This window comes from Manis pentadactyla, chromosome 4 (assembly GCF_030020395.1).
Source record: "Manis pentadactyla isolate mManPen7 chromosome 4, mManPen7.hap1, whole genome shotgun sequence".
NCBI lineage: Eukaryota > Metazoa > Chordata > Mammalia > Pholidota > Manidae > Manis > Manis pentadactyla.
In genome coordinates, this window is record NC_080022.1 from 41,868,951 (window position 1) to 41,896,950 (window position 28,000).

The 28,000-nt window shown below is 37.0% G+C and overlaps 1 protein-coding gene across 4 annotated transcripts in view; it reads left to right on the forward strand.

Moving 5' to 3' along the window:
- The window catches only part of ZFYVE9 (zinc finger FYVE-type containing 9), a 237,405-nt gene that overhangs the window by 77,922 nt on the left and 131,483 nt on the right, over nucleotides 1-28,000 (forward strand). For 3 of the 4 annotated variants that reach the window (XM_036892966.2, XM_036892968.2, XM_057500210.1), the window contains exons 3-4: nucleotides 16,802-16,907; nucleotides 21,469-23,558. In XM_036892966.2, coding sequence (XP_036748861.2) covers nucleotides 16,802-16,907; nucleotides 21,469-23,558 — 2,196 coding nt within the window. Of the gene's footprint in view, nucleotides 1-16,801; nucleotides 16,924-21,468; nucleotides 23,559-28,000 lie in introns of all 4 variants that reach the window. The other variant, XM_036892967.2, reaches the window with a different exon arrangement.

Sequence of the window (28,000 nt, forward strand, 5' to 3'; positions counted from 1 at the left end):
TTATCTTGCTGTTGATTTTGACAGATCCTGCAATAGTGTTTTGGCTGCACTTCTCTTACAGATAGTTCTTACTGTCCAGTTGCACATGATTTTTGTTTTGTACTGCAAGCTAGTTTTGACATGTCCTCATCACTCTTGGAGTACTTCTCTGCTTTCCAGAACACAAGATGTTCAAGGCTCTTTTTTTTAAAATTGGAATATAGTTCACATGCTATAAAATTCACCTCTTAAAAGTATATAGTCCAGTGTTTTTTATGTATTCACAGATTTATGCAGTGATTACCACTAATTACAGAACGTTTTTATCATCCCAAAGAGAGGCCTTGTATCCATTTGCAGTCATTACCCATTTCCCTCTGATTCCCCCCACCCTCTTGTACTACTAATTTATTTTGTTTCTGTGGATTTGTCTTTTCTAGACAATTTCATGTAAATGGAATCATAATTCTGTAGCTTTTTGTGACTGCTTCTTTCAGTTACCATAATCTTTCCAAGATTCATCCATGTTTTAACATATAACAGTACTTCATTCATTTTTATTATCATGTAACATTCCATTTGTTAATGTATCATACCACATTTTATCACATCCATTCATCAGTTGGATATTTGGGTTGTTTCCACTTTTTTTGGCTGCTTTGAATAATGCTTCTATGATCATATTCTTATTCATGAATATATGCAGTTCTCTACCATTTCTCATGTGTAAATTTGTGTGACCACCATTGCAAATTAAGACATAGCACAATGCTGTCCCCTCAGATTTCCCTTATGCTACTCCTTTATAGTCACATGCACTCTTCTGTCCCACTATCCCATATTTAATGACTTCTTATAATAAAAAACATTATAAGTCACAGGAAGAGCTGAGTAAGTATAGAGATAAATCATTTTATGTTCATGAATGGGAAGATTTAATATCATTCCCAATCCCGAGTGAGGGGCAGGCTAGGAATTCAAATATCTGAAGGTTTAGTTAATTGGCACTCTGTTCCATCCTGCTTTATTGCTGAATCATGGGACCAATTGGGGAAGTTCCCCAGCTCATAGTTTTATTCAGAGGCCAGGTTTGCAGCCAGTAATTTCCGTCATCCCTGCTGGCTTTCAGATCTTAGGTCTGAAGGTTGCTGGCCAACTTAATAACCTTCAGTTCTCATTGCTGTGGCTTGGTTTCTTCTTGGTTTATAGCATCTGCATATTTCCTTTTCTTGCTTTTGAATTTGACTGTATAAACCTTTAAAAACAATCTACTTTGTCTAGAATTTCTATATTTAGGGTGGGAAGGAGTGCTTCCCAGCATCAGCTCAGTACAGCTAGACAAGGGCCATAAAACATCCACATATGCAGAATAATACTGACACTTCTTTAGAGATGAATAGACATTATCTTTATAAATCAAAGAAAATACACCACTTTTTATATTTGACTTAAAGTTTGTAATAGTGGGTATTACATTTTTTATTTTTTGTCTTCTTTGTGTTTTCCTTACTCAGACTTTTTCCTGACTCAGACTTCGTTTACTCAGAATTGTAATTTTATCTCCCCTCCCATCTGCCTCCATAGATAGCAATAAAAATGCAAGTGGAATTTTCAGTTTGAAAAGAAAATTTTGAGAAATTTAGGATATAGATAAGCATGGGGATCACAATAATAGCAAGGAAAAATGGGATAATATTTGTTTAACAACTACTATGTGTTCTTAGAATTCTGTTAAATAGTTGTCACACTTAGTGTATAATGCACACAGGATGCTTTTAAATCTGTTAACACAAAGAAAGACCTAGAAATGGTACTTGAAGAAATTTGAAAAGAATAATCAAGTCAGAGCCATCATAGCATTTTGAAACTAATTTCCCTCACCTCCATACTTGCTTAAACTTTGTCCTTTCCCATTTGAAAACAAATTCTGCAAGCTATCTTTTCTAATTGAAATATAGCTTTATCCCACAGAAAATGATTACTCCTTCTGCATCTGAAATTTATCTTTTGAAGCCTATTTTATTGAAATGATCACCACATCTGTCTTCTATAGTTAGTTACATTTTGGTGATTTTCAGCTTACAGATTTCTAGACTTACTAGCTTAAAGATTGTACAATACATCCAGTGGAATAACAGGTTTTACCATGGTCTGAATATATTTATAAGAGCTTTTACCCTTGTATACTTAGGATTTATAAATTATATATTTTTTATCCATGAATCTGTGTATTTTTCCAGTTTTATTGAGATATAATTGACATGTAACACTGTATCAGTTTAAGATGGTATCTTGCCAGAGGGTTTTTCAGCTCCAGGCAAGTTCACTCTGGATTCAGTGAGACTTAATAACAATGTTGTGGGTAAAAAGGAGCTTATGCCAAGCTTTATTCTCACTGCAGTATGTCGAGCACTAGAATCCTATCTTCACCCAGCCATCTACAAGTAGCAAGCCTGTCTCTCTCTCTGCCTCTGCACTCTCCTGCTCTCTTGCTCTCCAGTCTCTGCTCTCCTCTCAAGGCTCTGCCTTGGCCTCCAGCCTCTGCTCTGCTGCAAGCACTGGGGAGAGCTCTTTATATAGTAACACAGGCAATGTTGAGTTATTGTCAGTGGTGTGTAAACATCAGCCTATGCAGTAGGGTGATTACATTTTCAAGTAGATTTGGGTCAGGTGAGGATCCTTGTCATAGTAACTTCCATTTTCCCTACAGGTGTATAATATAATGATTTGATACTTGCACACATTGTGAAATGATTACCAAAATAAGTCAATATCCATCACCTCACATAGTTACAAATTTTTTTCTCATAATAAGGACTTTTAAGATCTATCTTCTTCTGAAAAACCTAGAAGAAATGGACAACTTCCTAGAAAAATACAGCCTTCCAAGACTGACCAAGGAAGAAACAGAAAATCTAAACAGACCAATTTCCAGGAATGAAATTGAGTCAGTAATCAAAAAACTACCCAAGAACAAAATTCACAGACCAGATGGATTCACCGCTGAATTTTATCAGATATACAGAGAAGACATAATACCCATTCTCCTTAAAGTTTTCCAAAAAGTAGAAGAGGAGGGAATACTTCCAGACTCATTCTGTGAAGTCAGCATCACTCTAATACCAAAACCCAGCAAAGACCCCACCAAAAAAGAAAATTACACATAAATGTCCCTCATGAACACAGATGCAAAAATACTCAACAAAATATTAGCAAACTGAATTCAAAAATACATCAAGAGGATCATATACCATGATCAAGTGGGATTCATTCAAGGGATGCAAGGATGGTACAACATTCAAAAATCCATCATCATCATCCACCACATCAACAAAAAGAAAGACAAAAACCACATGATCATCTCCATAGATGCTGGAAAAGCATTTGACAAAGTTCAACATCCATTCATGATAAAAACTCTCAACAAAATGGGTATAGAGGGCAAGTATGTCAACACAATAAAGGCCATATATGACAAACCCACAGCCAACATCATACTTAATAGCGAGAAGCTGAAAGCTTTTCCTCTAAGATCAGGAACAAGACAGGGATGCCCACTCTCCCCACTTTTATTCAACATAGTACTGGAGGTCCTAGCCAAGGCAATCAGGCAAAACACAGAAATGCAAGGCATCCAGATTGGTAAAGAAGAAGTCAAACTGTCACTATTTGCAGATGACATGGTATTGTACATAAAAAACCCTAAAGACTCCATTCCAAAACTACTAGATCTAATATCTGAACTCAGCAAAGTTGCAGGATACAAAATTAACACACAGAAATCTGTTGCATTCCTATACACTTATGATGAACTAGCAGAAAGAGAAATCAGGAAAACAATTCCATTCACATTCTCATCAAAAAAGAATAAAATACCTAGGAATAAACCTAACCAAGGAAGTGAAAGACCTATACTCTGAAAACTACAAGACACTCATGAGAGAAATTAAAGAGAAAAACCAATAAATGGAAACACATCCCGTGCTCATAGAGAGGAAGAATTAATATTGTCAAAATGGCCATCCTGCCTAAAGCAATCTACAGATTCAGTGCAATCCCTATCAAAATACCAACAGCATTCTTCAACAAACTGGAACAAATAGTTCTAAAATTCATATGGAACCACAAAAGACCCCGAATAGCCAAAGCAATCCTGAGAAGGAAGAATAAACCAGGGGGGATCTCATTTCCCAACTTCAAGCTCTACTACAAAGCCACAGTAATCAAGACGATTTGGTGCTGGCACAAGAACAGACCCACAGACCAGTGGAACAGACTAGAGAGTCCAGATATTAACCCAAACATATATGGTCAATTAATATACGATAAAGGAGCCATGGACATACAATGGGGAAATGACAGCCTATTCAACAGCTGGTGTTGGCAAACTGGACAGCTACAGGCAAGAGAATGAAACTGGATTATAGTCTATCTGCATACACAAAAGTAAACTTGAAATGGATCAAAGACCTGAATGTAAGTCATGAAACCATGAAACTCTTGGAAAAAAACATAGGCAAAAATCTCTTGGACATAAACATGAGCAACTTCTTCATGAACATATCTCCCTGGGCAAGGGAAACAAAAGCAAAAATGAACAAGTGGGAGTATATCAAGCTGAAAACCTTCTGTACAGCAAAGGACACCACCAATAGAACAAAAAGGTATCCTACGAATGAGTTTGGGGGAAGATGGCGGTGTGAGTAGAGCAGCCGAAATCTCCTCCCAAAACCACATATATCTATGAAAATATAACAAAGACAACCCTTCCCAGAATAAAGACCAGAGGACACAGGATAATATCCAGACCACATCCGCACCTGAGAGAACCCAGCGCCTCGTGAAGGGGGTAAGATACAAGCACTGGCCCGGCGGGAGCCGAGCGCCATCCCCCCAGCTCCCGGCGGGAGAACAATAGGCAGAGCGGGAGGGAGACGGAGCCCAGGAATGCCGAACACCCAGCCCCAGCCATCCGGGCCAGAGTGCAGACACAGTACGTGTGCAGGGGGCCCTAGATAATAGGAAAACAGGGTAGCAAGAAGAGTGAGCGGGCACCGGAGGCCGGGTGCCGGAGGACATAAGAAAAGCGAGCGACCAGTTTTTTGTTTTTTTTTGCTGTTTTGTTTTGGCGAGCACTTTTTGGAAGTCTTAAAGGGATAGGGACCCCAATACTAGGGAAACAGGGCAGCAAAAACAGTGAGCGGGCACCGGTGGCCTGGCGCTGGAGGACACCAGAAAAGCGAGCGACCATTTTTTTTTTTGCTGTTTTGTTTTGGCGAGCGCATTTTGGAAGTCTTAAAGGGATAGGGACCCCAATACTAGGGAAACAGGGCAGCAAGACCAGTGAGCAGATGCCTGAGGCTGGCGCCGGAGAATAAAGAAAAACGAGCGGCCACCTTTTTTTTCTTTTTTTAATTAAAAAAAATTTTTTTTTTTTTTTTGATGGTCGTTGTTTTGTTTTGGTAGGTGCTTTTTGGAAGTCTTAAAGGGGCAGGGCAGGACACTTAATCCAGAGGTAGGGAATCCGGGGATCTCTGGGCACCCTAACCCCTGGGCTGCAGGGAGCAGGGAGGCCCCTTACGGAGATAAATAGCCTCCCAGCCGCTCCTGCTCCAACGCGACTCCACCACTTTGGAGTAGCTGCCCGAGCCAGGCCACGCCCACAGCAACAGCGGAGATAAAATCCATAGCAGCCCGGCAGGAAGCAGAAACCCTGTCTGCGCGCAGCTGCGCAGCACAAGCCACTAGAGGTCGCTGTTCTCCCAGGAGAGGAGGGCCACAAACCAACAAGAAAGGAAGTCCTTCCAGCCGTCACTCGTCCCAGCTCTGCAAACTATTCCTATCACCATGAAAAGGCAAAGCTACAGGCAGACAAAGATCACAGAGACAATACCAGAGAAGGAGACAGACCTAACCAGTCTTCCTGACAAAGAATTCAAAATAAGAATCATAAACATGCTGACAGAGATGCAGAGAAATACACAAGAGAAATGGGATGAAGTCCGGAGGGAGATCACAGATGCCAGAAAGGAGATCACAGAAATGAAACAAACTCTGGAAGGGTTTATAAGCAGAATGGATAGGATGCAAGAGGCCATTGATGGAACTGAAACAAGAGAACAGGAACGCATAGAAGCTGACATAGAGACAAAAGGATCTCCAGGAATGAAACAATATTAAGAGAACTGTGTGACCAATCCAAAACGAACAATATCCATATTATAGGGGTTCCAGAAGAAGAAGAGAGAAGAAAAGAGATGGAAAGTATCTTAGAAGAAATAATTGCTGAAAACTTCCCCAAACTGGGGGAGGAAATAATCGAACAGACCACAGAAATACACAGAACCCCCAACAGAAAGGATCCAAGGAGGACAACACCAAGACACATAATAATTAAAATGGCAAAGATCAAGGACAAGGAAAGAGTTTTAAAGGCAGCTAGAGAGAAAAAGGTCACCTATAAAGGAAAACCCATCAGGCTAACATCAGACTTCTCGACAGAAACCCTACAGGCCAGAAGAGAATGGTATGATATATTTAATACAATGAAACAGAAGGGCCTTGAACGAAGGATACTGTATCCAGCACGACTATCATTCAATTATGACGGTGGGATTAAACAATTCCCAGACAAATAAAAGCTGAGGAAATTTGCTTTCCACAAACCACCTTTACAAAACATCTTACAGGGACTGCTCTAGATGGGAGCACTCCTAGAAAGAGCACAGCACAAAACACCCAACATATGACGAATCAAGGAGGAGGAAGAAGAAGGGAGAGAAGAAAAGAATCTCCAGACAGTGTATATAACAGCTCAATAAGCGAGCTAAGTTAGGCAGTAAGATACTAAAGAGGCTAACCTTGAACCTTTGGTAACCACGAATTTAAAGCCTGCAATGGCAATAAGTACGTATCTTTCAATAGTCACCCTAAATGTTAATGGGTTGAATGCACCAATCAAAAGACACAGAGTAATAGAATGGATAAAAAAGCAAGACCCATCTATATGCTGCTTACAAGAAAATCACCTCAAACCCAAAGACATGTACAGACTAAAAGTCAAGGGATGGAAAAACATATTTCAAGCAAACAACAGCGAGAAGAAAGCAGGGGTTGCAGTACTAATATCAGACAAAATAGACTTCAAAACAAAGAAAGTAACAAGAGATAAAGAAGGACACTACATAATGATAAAGGGCTCAGTCAAACAAGAGGATATAACCATTCTAAATATATATGCACCCAATACAGGAGCACCAGCATATGTGAAACAAATACTAACAGAACTAAAGGGGGAAATAGACTGCAATGCATTCATTCTAGGAGACTTCAACACACCACTCACCCCAAAGGATAGATCCACCAGGCAGATAATAAGTAAGGACACGGAAGCACTGCACAAAACAGTAGAGCAGATGGACCTAATAGACATCTATAGAACTCTACATCCAAAAGCAACAGGATATACATTCTTCTCAAGTGCACATGGAACATTCTCCAGAATAGACCACATACTAGGCCACAAAAAGAGCCTCAGAAAATTCCAAAAGATTGAAATCCTACCAACCAACTTTTCAGACCACAAAGGCATAAAACTAGAAATAAACTGTACAAAGAAAGCAAAGAGGCTCACAAACACATGGAGGCTTAACAACACGCTCCTAAATAATCAATGGATCAATGACCAAATAAAAAATGGAGATCCAGCAATATATGGAAACAAATGACAACAACAACACTAAGCCCCAACTTCTGTGGGACACAGCAAAAGCAGTCTTAAGAGGAAAGTATATAGCAATCCAACCATATTTAAAAAAGGAAGAACAATCCCAAATGAATGGTCTAATGTCACAATTATCGAAATTGGAAAAAGAAGAACAGATGAGGCCTAAGGTCAGCAGAAGGAGGGACATAATAAAGATCAGAGAAGAAATAAATAAAATTGAGAAGAATAAAACAATAGCAAAAATCAATGAAACCAAGAGCTGGTTCTTCGAGAAAATAAACAAAATAGATAAGCCTCTAGCCAGACTTATTAAGAAGAAAAGAGAGTCAACACAAATCAACAGTATCAGAAACGAGAAAGGAAAAATCACGACGGACCCCACAGGAATACAAAGAATTATTAGAGAATACTATGAAAACCTATATGCTAACAAGCTGGGAAACCTAGGAGAAATGGACAACTTCCTAGAAAAATACAACCTTCCAAGGCTGACCCAGAAAGAAACAGAAAATCTAAACAGACCAATTACCAGCAACGAAATTGAAGCGGTAATCAAAAAACTACCAAAGAACAAAACCCCCGGGCCAGATGGATTTACCTTGGAATTTTATCAGACATACAGGGAAGACATAATACCCATTCTCCTTAGAGTTTTCCAAAAAATAGAGGAGGAGGGGATACTCCCAAACTCATTCTATGAAGCTAACATCACCCTAATACCAAAACCAGGCAAAGACACCACCAAAAAAGAAAACTACAGACCAATATCCCTGATGAACGTAGATGCAGAAATACTCAACAAAATATTAGCAAACCGAATTCAAAAATACATCAAAAGGATCATACACCATGTCCAAGTGGGATTCATCCCAGGCATGCAAGGATGGTACAACATTCGAAAGTCCATCAACATCATCCACCACATCAACAACAAAAAAGACAAAAACCACATGATCATCTCCATAGATGCTGAAAAAGCATTTGACAAAGTTCAACATCCATTCATGATAAAAACTCTCAGCAAAATGGGAATAGAGGGCAAGTACCTCAACATAATAAAGGCCATCTATGATAAACCCACAGCCAACATTATATTGAACAGTGAGAAGCTGAAAGCATTTCCTCTGAGATCGGGAACTAGACAGGGATGCCCACTCTCCCCACTGTTATTTAACATAGTACTGGAGGTCCTAGCCACGGCAATCAGACAAAACAAAAAAATACAAGAAATCCAAATTGGTAAAGAAGAAACTAAACTGTCACTATTTGCAGATGACATGATACTGTACATTAAAAACCCTAAAGACTCCACCCCAAAACTACTAGAACTGATATCGGAATACAGCGAAGTTACAGGATACAAAATCAACACAGAGAAATCTGTGGCTTTCCTATACACTAACAATGAACCAACAGAAAGAGATATCAGGAAAACAACTCTATTCACAATTGCATCAAAAAAAATAAAATACCTAGGAATAAACCTAATGAAAGAAGTGAAAGACTTATACTCTGAAAACTACAAGTCACTCTTAAGAGAAATTAAAGGGGACACTAACAGATGGAAACTCATCTGATGCTTGTGGCTAGGAAGAATTAATATCGTCAAAATGGCCATCCTGCCCATAGCAATATACAGATTTGATGCAATTCCTATGAAACAATCAGCAACATTCTTCAATGAACTGGAACAAATAATTCAAAAATTCATATGGAAACACCAAAGACCCCGAATAGCCAAAGCAATCCTGAGAAAGAAGAATAAAGTAGGGGGGATCTCACTCCCCAACTTCAAGCTCTACTATAAAGCCATAGTAATCAAGACAATTTGGTACTGGCACAAGAGGAGAGCCACAGACCAATGGAACAGACTAGAGAATCCAGACATTAACCCAGACATATATGGTCAATTAATATTTGATAAAGGAGCCATGGACATACAATGGCGAAATGACAGTCTCTTCAATAGATAGTGCTGGCAAAACTGGACAGCTACATGTAGGAGAATGAAACTGGACCATTGTCTAACCCCACATAGAAAAGTAAACTCAAAATGGATCAAAGACCTGAGTGTAAGTCATGAAACCATTAAACTCTTGGAAGAAAACGTAGGCAAAAACCTCTTAGACATAAACATGAGTGACCTCTTCTTGAACATATCTCCCCGGGCAAGGAAAACAACAGCAAAAATGAGTAAGTGGGACTATATTAAGCTGAAAAGCTTCTGTACAGCAAAAGACACCATCAATAGAACAAAAAGGATCCCTACAGTATAGGAGAATATATTTGAAAATGACACATCCGATAAAGGGTGGACGTCCAGAATATATAAAGAGCTCACACGCCTCAACAAACAAAAAACAAATAACCCAATTAAAAAATGGGCAGAGGAACTGAACAGACGGTTCTCCAAAAAAGAAATACAGATGGCCAACAGACACATGAAAAGATGCTCCACATCGCTAATTATCAGAGAAATGCAAATTAAAACTACAATGAAGTATCACCTCACACCAGTAAGGGTGGCTGCCATCCAAAACACAAAGAACAACAAATGTTGGCGAGGCTGTGGAGAATGTTGGCTCCTACACTGCTGGTGGGAATGTAAGTTAGTTCAACCATTGTGGAAAGCAGTATGGAGGTACATCAAAATGCTCAAAACAGACTTACCATTTGACCCAGGAATTGCACTCCTAGGAATTTACCCTAAGAATGCAGCAATCAAATATGAGAAAGATCAGTGCACCCCTATGTTTATCGCAGCACTATTTACAATAGCCAAGAATTGGAAGCAACCTAAATGTCCATCGATAGATGAATGGATAAAGAAGAAGTGGTACATATACACAATGGAATACTACTCAGCCATAAGAAAAGGGCAAATCCAATCATTTGCAGCAACATGGATGGAGCTGGAGGGTATTATGCTCAGTGAAACAAGCCAAGCGGAGAAAGAGAAATACCAAATGATTTCCCTTATCTGTGGAATATAAGAACAAAGGAAAAACTGAAGGAACAAAACAGCAGCAGAATCACAGAACTCAAGAATGGACTAACAGGTACCAAAGGGAAAGGGACTGGGGAGGATGGGTGTGTAGGGAGGAATAAGTGGGGGGAGAAGTAGGGGGGTATTAAGATTAGCATGCATGTGGGGGTAGGAGAAAAGGGAGGCCTGTACAACACAGAGAAAGCAAGTTGTGATTCTACAACATTTTGCTATGCTGATGGACAGTGACTGTAAAGGGGTTTATAGGGGGGACCTGGTATAGGGGAGAGCCTAGTAAACATAATATTCGTAGATTAGTGATACCAAAAAAAAAAAAGGGCAGTTCCTGTGTGGTAACCTCCAGTGAGTTCTACACAAGGGTATAAAGGGCATATAAAAGTGTAGGCAAAGGGTCTGTTTGTGTTTATACAGAGGATCAAAGCCTAATTGGGCTACCCCGAAAATGAACTAAGATACGATATGAAAAAGAACTTCCAACATCAGCACTCTCTGGAAGACTCATGCCAGAAGATGATCATCAAAAAACCCCAACAAAGATCCACGCACTGCTACAGCTGTAGATGCACTCATCCCACCATCTCCTGGACTTGCCATGGGAATGAAGGAGATATCTAATCTGGCCTGTGCATACAGTAAAACAACAAATTTGACTGGATCTATACTGTTCGAACTCAACCAAGAATTAGGAGAAGTGCAAATTGTAGCACTCCAAAATCTTAGAACTACAGACTATTTACTGTTAAAAGAACATAAGGGATGTGAACATTCCCCAGGAATGGGTTGTTTTAATTTGTCTGATTTCTCTCAGACTGTTCAAGTTCAGTTGGACAATATCCACCATATCATAGATAAGTTTTCACAAATGCCTAAGGTGCCTAACTGGTTTTCTTGGTTTCACTGGAGATGGCTGGTAATTACAGGTATGCTTTGGTTATGTAACTATACTCCTATTATGTTAATGTGTGTGCGCAATTTAAGTAGTAGCTTAAAACCTATACATGCTGAAGTTGCTCTACAAGAAGATATGTCAAAGAAATAATCAATCTTCCCATGTTTTCTGCCGCCTGCTACTTCTATGGCTTTTCTTCTTCCTTCCTAATTACAACCCTTAAATATCAAATTTACCGAGTATCATAATTCTTCCAAGTGGTAAAGATACCTCAAGACAAATGCTGGGCATCGAAACTACAGGGCATAAATATGCAAAGATGTAAAAAGCTAACCATTTCAAACAATAAGGCTTCTCTCTCACTTACGAACTTTACATTTCCCTGTATATCCCCGGAAGATGACTGGTTAGCCAGAGACGGGTAAGATTCCTCAAGGGAGGAACAACCTAGGTCAGGCACAGTCGCAGGGGGGTTCATCAGGTGAGAAATTGGGAATCAACCGAAGTGAGGCTTAGAACCTCACCCCCCCTGTTCTGAGAGAAATCTTCTGCATACGTGGATGTTTTATTGCCCTTGTCTAGCTTGGATTAACACATAGTCTACAGGCACACACCTGATCATCTACATTTGCTCTCTTACAACACTAAACTATGTTTTCTACCTTTATCTTGTATCTACCTACCACTTCAGCATTTTATTAAAAATATTAATAATAATAAAGAGAAATGTGGTATCCACATATAAATCAAGTATAAAAATCACATGAGTATTCATATTTGAACTGACTGTTTATAGTTCATAATGCATGAGCAAAACCGAAAGTTTCTGTGATGACTGCCCTTGTACTGTTCACTACGTAACTTATTCACTATGTAATAATTTGTTCTCCATGTAAGAACTTGTTTGTTATGCCTCAGAAGATTGGAGACTGACGAAAATTAGGCTTGGGGTGGATTAATGATTGTGCATTGTGCATTGACTTCCCTATACAGAATATTATTGTTGTTAACAACCTTTTGATCAATAAATATGAGAGATACCCTCACAATAAAAAAAAAAAAAAGTACACACTTCCAATGGTAAAATAAATAAGTAACCGGGATGTAATATATGGCGTAAGGAATATAGTCAAGATATTGTAACAGCTTGGTATGGTGATGGCTGGTACCTAGAATTGTCATGTATATAAATGTTGAATCACTATGTTGTACACCTGAAACTAATGTTATGTAATACTGTGTGTCAACTACCCTTTAATAAAAAATAATTATCTACAACAAAAAAAAAAGGTTTCCTACATCATCGGGAAATATATTCATAAATGACAGATCGGATAAAGGGTTGACATCCAAAATGTGTAAAGAGCTCATGCAACTCAACAGACAAAAAGCAAATAATCCAATTAAAAAATGGGCACAGGATCTGAACAGACTCTTCTGCAAAGAAGAAATTCAGATGGCCAACAGACATGAAAAATGCTCCACACCGCTAATCATCAGAGAAATGCAAATTAAAACCACAGTGAGATATCACCTCACTCCAGTGAGGATGGCCACCGTCCAAAAGACAAACAACAACAAATGTCGAGGATGTGGAGAAAGGGGAACCCTCCTACACTGCTGGTGGGAATGTAAATTAGTTCAACCATTGTGGAAAGCAGTATGGAGGTTCCTCAAAAAACTCAAAATAGAAATACCATTTTACCCAGGAATTCCACTCCTAGGAATTTACCCTAAGAATGCAGCAGCCCAGTTTGAAAAAGACGTATGCACCCCAATGTTTATGGCAGCACTATTTACAATAGTCAGGAAATGGAAGCAACCTAAGTGTCCATCAGTAGATTAATGGGTAAAGAAGACGTGGTACATATACACAGTGGAATATTATTCAGCCATAAGAAGCAAACAAATCCTACCATTTGCAACAACATGGATGGAACTAGAGGGTATTATGCTCAGTGTAATAAGCGAGGTGGAGAAAGACAAGTATGAAATGATTTCACTCATCTGTGGAGTATAAGAACAGAGAAAACTGAAGGAACAAAACAGCAGCAGACTCACAGAACCCAAGAATGGACTAACAGTTACCAAAGGGAAAGGGACTGGGGAGGATGGGTAGGAAGGGAGGGATAAGGGGGAAAAAATGGGGCATTACCATTAGCAGACATAATGTAGGGGTGGCGCACGGGGAAGGCTGTACAACAGAGAGGACAAGTAGTGATTCTATAGCATCTTAGTACGCTGATGGACAGTGACTGTAATGGGTTATGTGGGGGGGACTTGGTGATGGGGGGAGTCTAGTAAACATAATGTTCCTCATGTAATTATAGATTAATGATCCAAAAAAAAGATATATCTTCTTGTTGCAGCTTTCAAATATATAATACAGATTTGTTAACTATACTCACAAAGTTATACATTACATCTGCAGAACTTATTTATCTTACAAGTCGAAGTTTGTACTTTTTGGCCACCTAAACCCATTTCCCTCACCCCCACCGTTCATCCCTGTCTCTGGCAACCATCTATCTATTCTCTGTTTCTGCGAGTTAGGATTTTTAGATATCATGTGTAAGTGAGATCATATAGTACTTGTCTTTCTTTGACTTAATTCCCTTATCATAATGCTCTCAGAGTCCATTCATGTTTTTGCAAATTACAGCATTTATTTCCTTTTAAAGGAATATTAATTAAAACTAATTAATTTTATTAAATTTATATCCCATTATGTGTGTGTATGTGTGTGTGTGTCTACACATTTTCTTTCTTAGTTCATCTGCTGATGGACTTTTACATTGTTTCCATTGTTGTTGGCTATTGTAAACAATGCTGCAGTGAACATAGAAGTGCATCTATCTCTTCAAGGTGGTGAATTTATTTTCTTTGGATGTATACCACAAAGTAGAATTGTAGGATCACGTGGTAGTGGTATTTTAAATTTTTTGAGGAACCTCCATAGTGTTTAACCTAGTGGTACACCAATTTACATTCCCAGCAACAGTGTACAAGGGTTCCCTTTCTCCACGTCCTCACCAAAAATTGTTCTCTCTTGTCTTAACAGGTGTGAGGTAGTGTCTCATTGTGGTTTTGATGTGCATTTCCTTGATGATTAGTGATGTTAAGTATCTTTTCATGTGTCTGTTGGCCATCTTTACATCTTTGGAAAAATGTTTGGAACTTCTGTCTGTTTTATAATCAGAATGTTTGTGTTTTTGCTCTTGAATTATATGAGTTCTTTACATATTTTGGATATTAACCCCTTATGAGATACATGATTTACAAATATTTCCTCCATTCAGTAGGTTGGTTTTTCAATTTGTTGATGGTTTGCTTTGCAGAGGTTTTTTAGTTTGATGTAAACCCACTTGTTTATTTTTGCTTTTGCTGCTTTTGGTGTCAGATCCAACAAAACATTGCCAACACTGATGTCAAGAAGCTTATCAAGCTTATGTTTTCTTGTAGGACTTTTATGGTTTCAGGTCTTATGTTCAAGTCTTTAATCTATTTTGAGTTGATTTTTGTCTGTGGTATCAGATAGGTGTCTGTTTTCATTCTGCATGTAGCTGTCCAGCTTTCGAACATCATTTGAAGAGACTGTCCTTTCCCCATTGTATATTCTTGGCTCCTTTGTTGTAAATTAACTGACCATATATGGGTGGGTTTATTTCTGACCTCTCTATTCTGTTCCATTGGTCTATATGTCTGTTTTTATGACAATCCCATACTGTTTTGATTACTATAGCTTTGTAATATTGTTTGAAATCAAGAATAGCTCCAGCTTTATTGTTTCTTAAGATTGCTTTGGTATTCAGAGATTTTTGTGGTTCTATACACATTTCAGTATTTTTTTTTTCCTGTGAAATATGCCATTGGAAGTTTGATAGTGCTTGGATTGAAGCTGTAGATTGCTTTAGGTAGTACGGACATTTTAACAATGTTAATTCTTCCTATTCATGGGCATGGAAAACTTTTCTGTGTATTTGTGTCTTCAGTTTATTTATCAGTGTCTTACATTTTTCAGTGTACAGATCTTCCACCTCCTTGGTTAAATTTATTCATAGGTATTTTATTCTTTTTGATGCAGCTGTAAATGGGATTGATTTCTTAACTTCTCTTTGTGATAGTTCACTGTTAGTGTATAGGAATGCAACTGATTTTTGCATGTTGACTTTATGCTGTGCAACTTTACTGAATTCACTTATTCTAAGTTTTGTGGATTCTTTATAGTTTTCTCTATATAATATCATGTCATCTGCAAATAGAGGCAGTTTCACTTTTTCTTTTCCAATTCAGATACCTTTAATTTATTTTTCTTGCCTAATTGTTCTGGCCAGGAATTCCAGAACTATGTTGAATTAAAGTGGTAAGAGTGGACATCCTTGTTTTGTTCTTTATCTTAAAGGAAAAGTTTTCAGCTTTTTACTGTTGAGTATGATGTTAGCTATGGTCTTGCCTTATATGTCCTTTATTATGTTGAGATACATTCCTACTGTACATACTTTTTTGAGAGTTTTTAATGTGAATGGATGTTGAATTTTGTCAAATGCTTTTTATGCATCTGTTGAGATGATCATACAATTTTTACCCTTCATTTTGTTAAAGTAGTGTGTCACATCGATTGATTTGTGGCTCTTGAACCACATTTGCATCCCTGGAGTAAATCTCCCTTGATCATAGTTCATGATCCTTTTAATGTATTGTTGAATTTGGTTTGCTAATGTTTTGTTTTAGGATTTCTGTATCTGTTTATCAGGGATATTGGTCTGTAGTTTTCTTTTCTTGTAGTTTTGGTTTTTGTACCAGTGTAATGCTGGCTTTGTAAAGTGATCTTGAAAGTGTTCCCTCCTCTTCTGTTTTTAGAAGAGTTTAAGAAGGATTGGTATTAATTCTTTGAATGTTTGGTAGAACTAGTGAAGCTATGTGGTCCCGAACTTTTCTATGTTGGGTTGTTTTAATTACTGATCCAGTCTCATTATTATTAATTGGTCTCTCCAGATTTTCTATTTCTAAATGATTCAGTGTTGGTACGTTGTATGTATCTGGGAATCTACCAGTTTATTTCTGGTTTTCCTATTTGTTGGTGTATAATTGTTCATAGAAGTCTCTTATGATCCTTTGTATTTCTGTTGTGTCAGTTGTAAAATATATAAATTATACTGTAATGATTGAAAGTGTAATACAAATTTGATCTACTTTCTAGGTTCAAACAAGTCTCTTGAGTGGTATTTCCTCACTGATGGAGAATTACTTCCAAGCAGAAGCTTACAACCTGGACAAGGTTTTAGATGAATTTGAACAAAACGAAGGTGAGAATTTACTTTGGTGAGTCTATTTGAATGTATTTGTTATATAGAGAATGTGGAGTTATAGGAGGGTGCAGGACTTAAAAAAAAATAAAATCAGGTCCATTGATGTAGTGATAATAATAGTACATATTAATATCCAGAGGAAGAACTAACTTTTTTTTAGCACGAATTATGTGACAGATGCTATGCTAAACCATTTATATGTATTGTATCATTTAATCATTAAAATAGTAATAATGTAAGTAGATCTTATCTACATTTTACAGATGAGAATAGAGGCACAGAAAGGTGTAACTCTGGTGGGACAGGCTTGGGGTGGGGGAGAAATCTGTTCCCAGCCTGGGGCAAATAAACCTTAGAGGTCGAAATCAGTCAAAGGAAAAATAAAATGGGAGAAACTCGTTTATTGCTTACAAGAAGTCGTCTACTCTTGCTCGCCTGTGTCTCTCCCCAGCCTGGCTCAGAAGAAACCCAAAAATACCTCTTCAGTCCAGGTGCCTGCTTGCTGTTCCCTGCCTCTTGTAAGCACCTATTGATATGGAGATAGACTACTTCTCTCCACCCCTTGGAAACACCTATTGATATGGAGGTGCACTAAGGCCAGGCAAGAGTATCTGGAAATATTGCAATTTTACCCACAGGAGGTTAAGCAACTTCCCCAAAGTTACTTTGCTAATAAGTGTCAGGATTAGAATCCAGGCAGTATGATTCTAAAGCCTTAGCTGTCTCTACTCTGTGCAACCAATTTATGGTCAAGGAAAGCTTTATAATGTGTGGTTATATTTCCTAAACTAAGAAAAATAGTTTGTTGTATATTGATTAACCAGTAAAGTAAAGGTAGATTTTAAACCTAATTTTAAAAGATTTACATTTTTTTAAGTAAATGCCAAAATGCTTAATAAAGTATATGTTCTCAAGGCTCAGTCTAAAAATGTCTGCTTAAGATTCACTTTATTTAGGCAAAACTTTTCCTTGAATTCCCCTCTCAGACTGACTTGAATGGACAAGCCATAATTTAACAATTTACCTTTTACCTTACCTGGTGTTCTCTGTTTCTAACTGGAAATTGCATGTAACAAGTTTACAAAGTGAAATATTTCCATCTAAAGTCCATGATTTTAGTAATCGTCTCCAAACCTTTCCTATATCCAGTGATTCAAATTGTTCTTTGATAGCAGTTAGGGAGAGAGATTAGTTTTGATTTTGTTGCTTTGGATCTACTATAGAAGAAACTTAAAGAGAATATGAGATCAGGGAGTATGGCAGGAAAAGGGAGAGGAAGGGCATCTGAAATGACCTGCTCGTCTCATATTTGACTATTAATGACCCAAAGCTAACCCATAATCTAAAGTCATTACTGATTCCTATCAAAGTGAAACCTAATCATTTGGAATTTTATTGCATCTATGTGCATTTTACACATACCAAGGTGGAAGATGCATTATCCTCTCAGTTTTAATGATTTGTACAGGTATTTTCTCATTCCTTTTTTTTTTGGTTTGGCCCTCTATGTATCATAGTTACTTGTCATGAAATATGTACACAGGTGCTACATCTAATCATGTGTGTACTATAATTCTAGAATATCTTTGAGTTTAATAAAACTATTAGTTCATTATATTAATCTTTTTTATTTCTGTAGATTCTAGTAGGGTACTTTGTATATAGTTGATTTTCAGTACATTTGTGTTGAATCAGTAGAAATTGTTATTTTAATTTGATAATAATATTGACCCTTGAACAACACGGGGCAAGGGGTGCCAAACCCCCCACAGTTGAAAATCTATGTGTAACTTTTGACTCCCCCAAAACTTAACTACTAATAGCCTACTGTTGACCAGAAGCCTTAATGGTAATTTAAATAGCTGATTAATTCATATTTTGTATATGTATTCTATAATATATTCTTACAAGAAAGTAAACTAGAGAAAATAAAATGTTTTTTCAAATTATAACATCTCCAAAAATTTTCCAGTATATTGAAAAAAATCCACATATAAGTGGACCCACACAGTACAAACCCATGTTGTTCAAAGGTCAGCTGTATTTGTCCATAATAAAAAGTTTTAAAACTTTTTCTATAGTATATGAAATTCTGCTTATAACTAATAACTATGTCACAATATATTATTATTTAGGTTCATATTTACATTATTGTGTGCAGACATTTTGGCAGAAAGCATTTATTTACCTTATTAAATCAACTACTTATGGTCTGCCAAGCATAATTTCATTTAATGTTTCTGTTTACTTGTTTAAAGATTATAACCATGATGGCTATTTTCCTGCGTTATAGTGCTATCTGTATGTTCAATTAGAGAAATAAGAAATAATGGAGTTGTACCTTTCCTGCTTTCTTCCTATAGAAAATCTGATAATCATAGTCTTGAAATTATGCAGATATATTTCCCCCTCAGGAGTAACATTAATCTTTAATGCTCCCTTTGCACCTTGTTATACCTCTCTTAAGGATTTAGTACACTGTACTGCACTGGCTTATTTACCTGACTTTTTCAGGCAGAAACCATCTCTTTGCAACAATGTAAGCCCCTACTTCGCATAGTGCCTGATATTTAGTAGGTACACAATAAGTAAATGCTAATGAGTACCTACCTAGTAAAAGCACTGGGCTTGGGGAACATGAAGATTAAATGATAGTTCTGGCCTCCAAAAGTACATAATCTAGTTGGAAAAATAAGAAATAGGCACAATATATATGAATATCTAAGCAGTAGTACAGGTTAGCATAAGTATTTAGAAACAGCAGTAGAGAACAAATTCAGAAGAGAAAGACATTTTACAGGCTGAGATGTAAGCTTGAATTCATGGAGGCAGGAGGAAATGGGCTAGGCTTCAAATACAATTTTATGTAAGTTTGGAAAAGAGCATTCATAAGAGGGGAACAAGAAAAGTATAGCCCCAAACACAATAATCTGGGAGAGCAGTAAGTAAATCATTTTGGATTAAAAAAAAACTGGTCTAAGGAAGTAATGAAAGGAAGCTAGAAAGGGCCATAATACATCATAAAGGCCATAGAACATCAGATTGTGTGGAGAATGGTCTTAGTATCCTCTGAGTATTAAATCCTGAGTTGACCAAATTTGGGCCAGCAGGGACCTGAGACTTAGTAACATCCTTTAAAAATAAATCACATTTCTAAGCTGGTTCATGGAAATAAATGAAATACTGCCTCTTACTAGAATATTTAATAATACTCCAATAAGAATGATGAAGTATTAAAAATTTGATTGTTTACCTATTTCCTGGGCATAATGTTCTTTATCTAGTGTCATCCCAGTCTTTGTGGCATATTTATCATTTAAAGGAGTAAATTAGTACAAAATGAGAAATCACTTTATTTAAAATATACTTGGAAAAGTACCAACCTATCTTTGGTAGTTTTAATGCAACTTCTACTGATATTAAAAAATAATACTTCAAAACAAATGAGCAACATAGCTACAAACAAGAAACTGGCTCCTGAAATTCTTCTCCTTCTAAAGGAATTAAGGAGTAATTTTTTGTAAGCAGATGCTATATAGATGGCCCTGAACAACATGGATTTGAACGGCACAGGTCTGCTTATATGTGGGTTATTTTCAATAAACACATTGGAAAATCTTTTGGAGATTTGTTGCAATTTGAAAAAAAAAATTTATTTTCCCTAGCTTTATTGTAAGAATACATTATATAATACATACAATATACAAAATATACATTAATATACTGTTTATGTTATCAGTAAGGCTTCTAATCAACAGTAGACTATTAGTAATTAAGTTCTGTGGAAGTCAGAAAAGTTACTTAGGATTTTCAACTGCGTGGAGGGTCAGGTCAGTACCCCTCGTTCCCACATTGTTCAAGGGCCAACTGTATATACAAAGTAGAAAGAATAGTGTAATAAATTCTAGTGCAGCCATTTCCCAGCTTCAGCAAGTGATTAACATGCAGTATTTTTGTATTTTCATCTGCTCCTCCCTGCTTTTTTTTTAAGTTTTTTAAGATTAAAATTTACATACATTAAAATGTATAGGTCTTAATTGTACAGTTTTGACAAACAGATATATCTGTGTAACCCACATCTTACTTATGGTGTAGATTATAGAGCATTCTGTCTCCACAGAAAATTTCTTTGTTTTTTTTCCCATTCATTTACCACATTCTCATCACTGTTGTGATTTTCTTCTGCTTTAACTTAATCGCCACTCCACATTGTACCTGACTAGTCCAAGGCCTTCTCCCTTGCTGGTTCCCCCTCGGCTGCCCCAAGCACAGACTGTGGGCCACTCTAGTTATGTTAGTAAATTGAGGTAGAATTGTTTTGTTGTTTGGAATGTTTGGGGGTACTACTATTTGGTGACATGTAATACAGGGAATAATCTTAAATATATTTTCTTATTCTTAGCTAAAAATTAGAAACATCATATCCTAGGAATATTCTATTTTCTGATATCCTAGGAATATTTTATTTTTAGAGTATATTTGCAGATGTAGTTGATTAACTTAGTCCTAGCTTTTCCAGTGTTACCAGCAAACTTATTGTAGTTATTTATTTTTTCAGATGAAACAGTTTCTCCTATTTTATTGGATACAAAGTGGAATAAAATTCTAGATCCCCCTTCTCACCGACTGTCATTTAACTCTCCATTGGCTAATGTGAATGAACCTGTAGTTTCTAATGAGTCACAGCCACAACTGAAAGTCTTCTCCCTGGCTCATTCAGTTCCTCTAACCACAGAAGGAGAGAACCATTGTGCTAATGGACAGGACTCTAGTCTGAATCCAGAGGTCAACAAAATGTGGATTGATGAAAATGCTGTTGCAGAAGATCAGTTAATTAAGAGGAACTGTGATCGAGATGATCAGTGCAGTACTGTCGAAGCAGGAGAGAAATGTGGAAGCCTCGCTAGTCTGCCAGATGAGAAGAATGTTCTTGTTGTAGCTGTCATGCATAGCTGTGATGAAATGACATTACAAAGTGACTTGCAGGACTGTAATGATTATAGTAGTCAGTCTGTCGTGGATGCTTGTAGCTGTTCACTGGATAATGAAAACAGACAAACTGATCAGTTTAGTTTTAGTTTAAATGGGTCCGCGGAAGAAGATAGGAACTCAGAGAGACAAATGGATCTGTTGAATAGACCAAATGCCGAGAGGGATTCTGTTAAAGATAGATGTACTACTTCACCTGATAATCTAGCCAGTGTCTGTTCCTCTTCACAATTAAAGGATGATAAAAATATAGGTAGAGACCCCTCCATGTCTGTGATGACAAGTTTACTTATTGATTCAGTAATCTCATCCCAGGAAACAGATGAAGATTCTGCTGTTAGAAAGCAAGAGAATTACATATCAGATGAGGTTCTCACACTCAAAGCCAGCTCTCCTAGGACATATCTAGGTCCAAACTCCTTTTGTCACTTGAATGAGGGGATTTTGATGAAAAAAGAGCCAGCAGAGGAGAGAACAACTGAAGAATCCATCCAATCTTGTTTACCTTTGCTTCTCAAACCAAACATGCCTGGAAGGGATGATAATTGTGAACAGTTTTTAGATTGCCTTGTGTCCAGTGAAGTTAGAGCTGATGAAAGTGAAGGTTGTGAACATGAAGAAAATCTTGGCATCACAGAACTTCGTAATAAGACAGAGCATTTCTCTGAATCTCAGGAGATAAATAACTGGAAATTGACTAAACTAAATGAGATGAATGACAGCCAAGAAAATAAAGATGAGAAGCTTCTGCAGATAAATCAGCCTGAGGACACTTACAGTGATAGTGGAGGGGAGTGTGATAGAATGGCAGAAGCAGGCCTAGATTTAAAAGGAATTTGTATGGATGAAAGTGAAGGATGTGATTTCTCCACTGTTAGAGATACACCAGCAGCAAATTCTCTATCTAATTGTTGTGATTCCTATGGAATGCAGAGCCCACTTGTTTGTTTTGTTCCAAAGACTTTACCCTCCAAAGAAGATTCAGTAACAGAAGAAAAGGAAATAGAGGAGAGCAAGTCAGAATGCTACTCAAATATTTATGAACAGAGAGGAAATGAAGCCACAGAAGGGAGTGGACTACTTTTAAACAGCACTGATGACCTAATGAAAAAAAATCACTTACACAGTTTCTGTGGCCAGGTTCCATCAGTGCCTGGGCAATCTTCACCCAAGACAGTAGCAAACCTGCAGTCTATCAGTGTTCCTTTTGGTGGTGCAAGACCCAAGCAACCTTCTAATCTTAAACTTCAAATTCCAAAGCCATTATCAGACCATTTACAAAATGACCTTCCTGCAAACAATGGAAATAATATTAAAAACAAAAATGATATTCTTGGGAAAGCAAAATTAGGGGAAAACTCAACAACCAGTGTATGCAGTGCCTCTTTGGGAATCAATTCTATCACTGATACAAATGGAGAACATTTAGAAAGTTATGAGTCTGGGGTATCCAGTAGACCGTGCCTTGTATTAGCTTCAGAGAGCCCAGATAATGATCTCAGAGCTGGTCAGTTTGGAATTTCTGCCCGAAAGCCATTTACCACTCTGGGTGAGGTGGCTCCAGTATGGGTTCCAGATTCTCAGGCTCCAAATTGCATGAAATGTGAAGCCAGGTTTACATTCACCAAAAGGAGGCATCATTGCAGAGCCTGTGGGAAGGTAAGTTGTCTGTATCAGCTCAGAAATCTTGCATGCCTGTTTTATAATGCTCAATTAGAAATTAATAAAGGCATAAGGTGAGCATACTTCTGGTTGAGATGATATTATAAATAGCTTTTGAACACCCAATTCTAGTAAATTTCTAAATAAAAAATGACCTCACTGATTCTTAGTGTTTATGTAATTTTTTTGTTGCCAAGAGTTAAGCTGAATCGGTTTTCTTGAACGGATGAGAATTGAGGAAGTGTTAACTTTGTGGCTTCTATATTGATAGATACTTGGTTAATGTAATAGTTTGAAATAAGGAAGTTGTTCTTTCTATTTAAGAAGTATTTGTGATTGACTTCATATTGTTTAATGCTTGAGAAGTTGAATATTATACTTAGAATCCATCTCAGTTTTTGCTGTAGGATTTTTACCATTGTACTAGACATCTGGAACTTTTAATACACACACACTTATTTTTGTCTTTTCCTCCATATAACTTTGATACAAAATAGAATCGAAAGCTATAGATCCTTGTGACAAGGTTGTAAGAATAGTTGATATTCCTTAGCACTGCCTAAGTTCTGCTAGCTAGTAACACATCAGCTTATTAGTTTGTTTTTCAACAAAGCTGTAAACAAGGACAGAGGGCATTTTTTATTTTTAAAAAGAATTCAAGGCTTGGTATCAGGCCTGGATTTGAACTTCCGCTTTGTTACTATTATTTGTATAACTTTATTAAGCCTTAGTTTTTTTTACCAAAACAAAAAAGATTAATCATTTTTGTTGGGCTGTTGTGAAGATTAGATAAGCTTAGAGATGTAATAGTAAGTGTTCAGTAATTAATCTCTATATAACCTCTTGCCTGATTTATTGGTCTGCCTGTATTAATTAGGATGCTTTCAACTTCAAGGAACAGAGTATCTACTCTCACTGGCTTAGACAAAAATAACATTTATTTCATATAACAAAAGGCCTGTGAGGAGAGACTCACCTGTGTCTGGGTGCAGAGTCAGGATCACTGAAGTTCTCTTGGTCTTTCCCTCATGGTCTCAAGATAGTGGCGTAACTCTAAGCATCAAGTCCAACTTGACAACTTCCCAATGACAAAGAAACTGTTTGGGGTGCAAAAGAGCCCTTGCCACCCTCTCATCAGGGAGGAAAGAATTCCCAGCAACTTCTCTCAATTGATTGCCTAGTTCTAGACTATAGATCCAATATTAAACCAATTACTGAGAAAGGGGAACTTTGCCAGGATTTCCAGAATTGGCTAACTCAATCATGATTCATCTTCTGGGACTGAGCCCAATGTTGCCTGAACAAACGCGGGGTTCTGCTAATAAGGAAAAGAGAGAGAATGGTTCCTGGGTGGCAATCAGCAAGGGCTACTATAAGGTCCTGGCATAAAAGAATCAAATGATGGGGAGCAGAAAGAAGTTAAAGCTGTGGCTATGTTATTAGTCTCTAAGTATTAAAATTTGAAGAAAATAATGTGTCTAATTCCTAAATATTTTGCAGCTTGGGGTAAACCTGAATAGTCAGTTTTCTGTTAGAGTATAAGACTTGTCATTTTTCTGTTGTTCTGTGTGTTGCTTATTGTGTATAACACTTTCTGAAAATTCTTTCTTAAGCAAATAATAAAAACACTTATGCTCCAGACCAGCATATCCAAATGTAATGAGTAAATAGGTAACTTAAGTGGATTCAGAAAGAAAATGGTGATGAAATACACATAAATTGAAAAATTAGATGGAATTTGTGAACTTTATGAATTTATGGATTCATATGAATTATATGTCATACTCCATTTTTTTCCCTTTCCTCTCCAGTTACCTCAGGAATATTCTAGAGATTGATGAGATAATGTCTAAAAATCCTAGCACCTCTCAGAAGAAAAGGGCTTATAAACATAGATATACATTTTCTAGATATTAATCAGATTATACTGTAAATGCAGCTAGAAAAATACCCCAAGTAATATGATTTTGTAAAATAATATTTACTGTTGAAAGAAGAAATTAGTTTATTCCATTCTAGTAGAAAGTAAGCATGTCCAGTGATTTCTGTGCTTAATAGCTACAGTTAAATTCTCTTTACTGGAACAAGCATATAGTAAGCATCTAACACATGAAACGTTCTGGGCTAGGTATTGGAAATTCAGAGGAGACAAATTAGGATATATTACTCATGGAGTTTATAATCAAGGGCACTGATTTCACAGAGTGGGGAGAGTAGTATCTGGATTTCCTGGAGTTTAAAAAAAAATTGTGAAACACTGATCTAAATTCCACACAAATTACAGTATAGCGAGAGCCAGTTATGTGCACTTTATATACATTCTCATTTAATCCCCATCATGATCTTATAGATTGGGTTGTTAATTTTTTCCTATTTGACAGATCAAGAATCAGAGACTTAGGTCAAGGAATGTGCCCACAGTCACACAGCTTGAATGAGCTAAAGTCAACTTTAAAGCTAGTACTCTTTCCTTCAGTCATACTGCTTCCTCCAGCATGTCTCCTCATTCACATTAGCCCTATGAACTAAATACTTTACGATCATTGAGGAATGCCAGCTTAATTCTGCTAAGAATGGCAGAGGGAGTCAGGAAAGTCATGATACAAAAAATGATTATTTGGTGAGGGAGATAATAAAAAAGTGGATATAAAAGTGGGACAAAGTTCTGAATTATGTGAGAAGGATGGGATCACATCAGAGCCCAGGTGGAGATTTAGCAGTAGGGAAAGGGAAATAAATTCCTCTTACAGAAGAAGGGGTCAAAGATAAAATAAGTCAAGACACATAAATATAGAAGGAGTTATAGAAAATCTTAGGAAATTATTTAGCATAGTATAGGGCTTATATTCATTCAGTTCTTGATAAATAGTAGATAGTATAATTGTTACAGCACTTTGGTATAATAAAATAAGCAGAATATAAAATAATTACACTAGAATTTATAAAAGTGTCACGATAATGACAGCTTATTTCTGTATTGCTATAATGGAGATGAAGCATCTGGATTCTATTCTGTCTTCATTGTTAATTGGAAAAGGATGTCACATTCTAAGTGCTCAGCAAATGTTTTATGATTTCACACATTATTAATTTAGATAATTGCTTCATAAAACAGCATAATCCATACTCCTTCTGTATGGTAGGTAATAAATCACAAAATAAAAGGAGTACTCCCCAAAATGGACTAACAGTTACCAAAGGGAAAGGGACTGGGGAGGTGGGTGGGAAGGGAGGAATAAGGGGGAAAAGGGGGCATTATGATTAGCACACATAATGGTGGGTGGGGGGAGACACGAGGAAGGCAGTGTAACACAGAGAAGACACAGTGATTTTATAGCATCTTACTATGCTGATGGACAGTGACTGTAATGGGGTATGTGGTGGGGACTTGATAATGAGGGGAATCTAGTACAATGTTGCTCATGTAATTGTACATTAATGATACCAAAATAAACAATAAACAAACAAACAATTAATTAATTTAAAAAAAGACACAGAGCCTATTCCCCAAAAAGTGCTAAGTTCAAATGGTCACCATTATCGTATGTTGATGTTAATTTCCTATGGAAATTACTGATTCCAGCAGACATGGTTATTCATTCTTTGTCAAGCTTCATTTGCCATGAACATTTTGATCTCTTTATTTGATCGTTTGACTTCAAAGACCTAAGAAAACCATTGAGTTTAAGAGGAAAGGAAAGAGGAATTTTTTGAAAGTGGAAAAGAATTTCTGAAAGAAAAATGTTGTTTATTTGGTCATTTGCAAGACTTTGTCGCACTTTATCCATTACTGTCACTGATGTGGCTGGTTATTACTTACTAGGTGCCAGCTGGTTAGTGATTCTGTTCTATCTACCATTTGATAGAAGTAGACATAAAAATAGCTTTTAAAAGTAAGTCTTCTAGATGTTAATACTTAAAACTTAGATTTTTTGTATTTGTTTTGGAAGGTGTGAAAGATGAGAATGGCATAACATTTTGAACACGTCCACTTTAAGCTCGGCTTATCTAGCATTCTCTGAGACATGGTTACAGGTGAGAAAAATGCAGCTCAGAAAGGTTGTAACTTGCCTAAATTCTCAGAGTTTGTAAATGAGAGTGCATAGATTTTAGCAAAATTAAATTTCTCTGATTCCAATGCCCCATGCTCTTTCTACTATACTACACATAACAAAAAAATTTATCTGTACTTTAATTGCTTACTAGAAGGATATGTAATTGTCGTTGGGTGAACAGTAGTTTTGAGCAGAAGTAAAGGATTTGGAATTTGAGTATTTGACTTTTTAAAGACGCCAAATATGGTGAGTGATTGGTGCTATCAGGTGATGGGGGAGCCTAACCAACTTAGTAGGATTTTGAATTTTACTTCACCTTATCAGGTCTTGAATTACTAAATAGGAAAAGAACAATATAGGCACTGAGTACTGAATGAGGAGAGA